Here is a 4,112-nt window from a genome sequence, read left to right as displayed (position 1 = left end):
AAACCCTGTTCGCAAAGACTATTTTGCCCCCAGGTTTTTCGCGCTTCCTGGGAGGCAGTTTTAAACAGTCAGTTTCATCTCTTCCTTCTTTCTTTTTTATACTTCTGCACTTCTGCATACTCCCATTTCTTCTATCTTCTTGCTACCCTCTCCCCAAAATTTCAAAGCGTTGTTGCAGTGCCCTCGCACGTCCCCCCTTCATCCTTCTTCTCGTACAACTTCATCCTCCTTCTCTTACAACCAATCCAGGTAGTTCTTGAATCCTTCTCTTTTATGTTTCGTCCTTGCATGCTTGTTGCTTGTATTTGCTTGATTTTTGTTGTTATGTGGCCTTTCGATGCTGGTTAGATGTGTTAGGGGAGGGGTACCATTCCAGGGTAGGTTTTTCTTGAACCTTTTATGTTTTAATTGTGTTTAGCCTTAGTTGGGGAGTAGTGGGGGTAGCGTCTGTATTCGGCCTGAGCACCCGACCTCTTAGACTGACTGGATGGTCCTCCCATGTAGGTATGGCTCGCACGACCTCCCGGGCTTCCCCTTCTCCCGCGGCGTACGACCCCTACGCCTGGGTCGTTTTCAATATAAAGGACTCTCCCAACCAAATGGGCGAGGAGGAGCTCACTGAGTTCCGTCAAGCCGAGTACCTATGCGGAGGGACCGACGAGGAGGCCAATTATGACGTCTTCGTCCCGGCTCCTCATGAGCGCTTGTACGAGCTCAACTTCAATGCTCCCCGGGTTCCCGATTGGATATGGTTCTATAAATCTATGTTCACTCAGGTTGGGGTCCGTATTCCGTTTTCGGTGGTCGGTTACCGGATAATTCGGATGGTTGTTGAGGGGGTGAGGACGCTCTAATCGCGATCGTGCTGGGTTCGGATCTGCCGGGTAGCCGGGCTCTCGTTGTGGAGGGAAGAGGGGGTGCCACCTGCAAAGACACTCAGACGCTCTAGTCAACTAGGGTGCCACCTGCAAAGACACTTCGAGGCAGGGTCCAATGCCTTCGTTAAAGTATCCTATAAGGGCATGTCTGCGGTGGATAGAAAGATTGCCGATGTGTTGATAGCAGTCTTTGGGAGGAATCATGTGAATCCTCACCTCCTCATGGGTGATCGGGAGGCCGGTCGTAATTATATTTGTGAGAAGCCTTTGTTTTGTCTCTTAGCTTCTTGCTTTTCTTAATAACTCGTTGTGAATAACCGACTTCTTTTTCTTTTTACAGTGGGGATGTCTGCCGAGATAACGGGTCTCCCTAACTTGTTCCAAACCTTCCTTTGCGCGAGTGACGACGAGGGAGGTAATGAAAAATCTACTGCTCCTCCGGAGGACAAGGCCAATTCCGAGCAAGGGGCCGCGGTCGAGAAGACTGGAACCTCGGCTCACGATGCCCTGGTTCATGGTGACAGGGCAGTTCACGCTTCCCCGATCCGTGAAGTGGTCGGCACCGGGGGGTCGACGTCCAACCCTACTGCCGATGAAGAGGTGGAGGAGGTTCCAAGCTTGAAGAGGAAGAGGAAGATGTCCAGCAGTCCTGAGGGGGTTCTTACTGTGATGGAGAAGAACTTTGACGCCGGGAACTTTATCGATCCTCAGCTGATTCCCGGTACTGAAGAGCATTTTCATGAGTCATCCCTTGCCGGGCAAGCGAGGTGGATGTACCGTACTCTCTTGCGCGGCGCAGTGATAGCTCGGAAAGCCGAGTTTGAACTGTCCGGGATGGAATCTCTTCGCAGGAGGTTGGAATCAGCTGGAAAGGCTAATAATGAGCTTAAGGATGAAGTTGAGACTCTCCGGGAGCAGCTGACCCAATCAAATGAGAAGCTTGACGCTTCCGAGAAGAAAGCTATTGCCGCCGAGAAGAAGGCCACTACCGCCGAGAAGAAGTTGGAAGAGTCGGTCGCCACGGTTTCACGTCTTGTCGAGCGCGAAATGGCTTTAGAGAGTCAGGTCGGCGCGGCACAAAAACGGGTGGCCGAGATCGAGAAGGAGAAGCAAACTGTGGAGGCTGAACTGGCAACGTTGAAAACAAAGTATAAAGACGTTGTCAAGCAAGGGAAGGGTGCGATCCTGGCGACCGAGGAGGCCCTTAAAGCTCAGGTCAAAATTGTTGCTCCCGATTTCGACACGTCGGCGATTGGCGTCTTCAAGGTGATCAAAGACGGCAAGATTGATGACGTTCCTAAGAAATGAATCCTCTTTTTCTGTGTAAAACTTTTTGGTTTAGCCGTTTCGTTTTGGCTTTTGTGAACAATTGACTTTTTGGTCGTTTGCCCGCTTTACCGTAGTTAATACTTTCTTATTCGCCTGGTTGTGTTATCGTTTCTATTAACCGTTATTGGTTTATAGTTGTCGTTTATATTAACGGGTCGTGGCTTTTTAGTATAGTCATTTGCTATTGCGGCAGTTGAAGGGCTCCCGGGGTGATCAGTCCCGGGGCCACGCATCGTTGTCGAGTTGTAATGGCGCGGGTTGTCTAGAAAAGGAGAACAAAACAAAAGAGAGAGAATTTGCACAAGTATATCTTATTCGGTAATCACATAAAAGGCTCATAGGGCATAATGAAAAGTACAAATCCGCGAATTAACTACTTAGCTCGATTGGTCGGCATGTTGCCTCATGCGCTAGGAGTAGAATCTTCTCAAGTTGTTCGCGTTCCATGTTCTTGGGATTTCCTTGCCGTCGAGCCTTTCTAACTTGAAAGCACCTTTACCCATCACTTTTTTTATTCTATAGGGGCCTTCCCAGTTTGCCGCCAGCTTGCCTGCTCCAAGGGTCGGTGGGCCGATGTCGTTGCGCCTTAGGACAAGATCGTTTGGTTCAAACTCCCTTTTGAGCACTTTGGTGTTGTAGCGCAGGGCCATTCTTTGTTTTAGCGCCGTCTCCGTCAAATGGGCCATTTCTTTGGCTTCATCTATTAGGTCCTTCTCCACAGCTTCCTCCACTCCTTTCAAAAGTAGCCGGGGGATCGGTTCCCCGATTTCCACGGGTATAACCGCATCTAACCCGTATGTCAGTCGAAAAGGAGTCTCCTTGGTGGAGGACTGTTCAGTTGTTCGGTAAGACCAGAGGACCGAGGCTAGCTCATCGGCCCAAGCGCCTTTTTTATTATCCAATCGCTTCTTGAGCCCTAACAGGATAATCTTGTTCGCGGATTCCACCTGTCCGTTTGTTTGGGGGTGCTCTACCGAGGAGAACTTCTGTCTTATACCCAGGCCGGTGAGGAATTCTGTGAACTTCTTGTCGGTAAACTGTGTGCCGTTGTCCGAGATAACGACCTCTGGAATCCTGAATCGCGTTATTACCTGCCTCCACATGAATTTTCTGCAATTGGATGAGGATATGCTAGCCAGCGGCTCGGCCTCTATCCATTTGGTGTAGTAGTCAATGGCGACTATGAGGTACTTGACTTGCCCGGGACCGACTGGGAAGGGCCCCAAGAGATCGACTCCCCATTGCGAGAACGGTCGGGAGGACGTTAACAGGCTTAACTCGGAGGCCGGTGCCTTGTGGAAATTGGCGTTCTCTTGACACTTGACACATTTTCTGACGAATTCTTTAGAGTCTGCCATCATCGACGGCCAATAGTATCCAGCTCGGATTAACTTCCTTGCTAAGGCTTTGCCCCCTATGTGGTGTCCGAACCAGCCTTCATGGACTTCCCTGAGGACGTAGTCCGTCTGGTCGGGATGTAAACATTTCAGTAGGGGCTGGTTGAGCCCTTTCTTGAATAGCTGTCCCTGAATGACCGCGTATTTGGCTGCTTCCCTTCTCAGTTTCGCGGCACCCTTTTCGTCGTCGGGGAGTTTGCCGTTTTCTAAGAAGCTGGTGATGGGGTCTAGCCATGAAGAACCCAGCTTTGATAGATGTAGGGTGACCGCCGGCTCCCTCGTCATGCCTTGGATGAGAGATCGGTTGCCTTCTCCCGGTTTAGTGCTGGCCAGCTTTGATAAGAGATCTGCCCGTGTGTTCCTTTCTCTGGGCACGTGGTGGATCGTGACCTCCTCAAACTTTTGGCTCAAATCCTTGACTTTTTCCAAGTACTTTTGTAATAATGAGTCTCAGGCTTGATAGCTCCTGTTTACCTGGGAGGTGACGACCTGCGAATCGCTGCATACT

At 50.2% G+C, this 4,112-nt stretch overlaps 1 protein-coding gene across 1 annotated transcript; it reads right to left on the bottom strand.

Moving 5' to 3' along the window:
• Positions 1-2,617: 2,617 nt before the first annotated feature.
• On the bottom strand, positions 2,618-3,889 carry LOC130967162 (uncharacterized). Its single transcript, XM_057891983.1, has 2 exons — positions 3,419-3,889; positions 2,618-3,298 (listed from the first exon to the last, which is right to left on the bottom strand). Exons 1-2 carry the CDS (start codon positions 3,887-3,889, stop codon positions 2,618-2,620), a joined length of 1,152 nt encoding a protein of 383 aa, XP_057747966.1.
• Positions 3,890-4,112: the final 223 nt, after the last annotated feature.

This window comes from Arachis stenosperma, chromosome 3 (assembly GCF_014773155.1).
Source record: "Arachis stenosperma cultivar V10309 chromosome 3, arast.V10309.gnm1.PFL2, whole genome shotgun sequence".
In the NCBI taxonomy this organism is placed as follows: Eukaryota; Viridiplantae; Streptophyta; class Magnoliopsida; order Fabales; family Fabaceae; genus Arachis; species Arachis stenosperma.
Note: the sequence above shows the minus strand (reverse complement) of the source record. Positions and strands in the feature narration are given on the sequence as shown.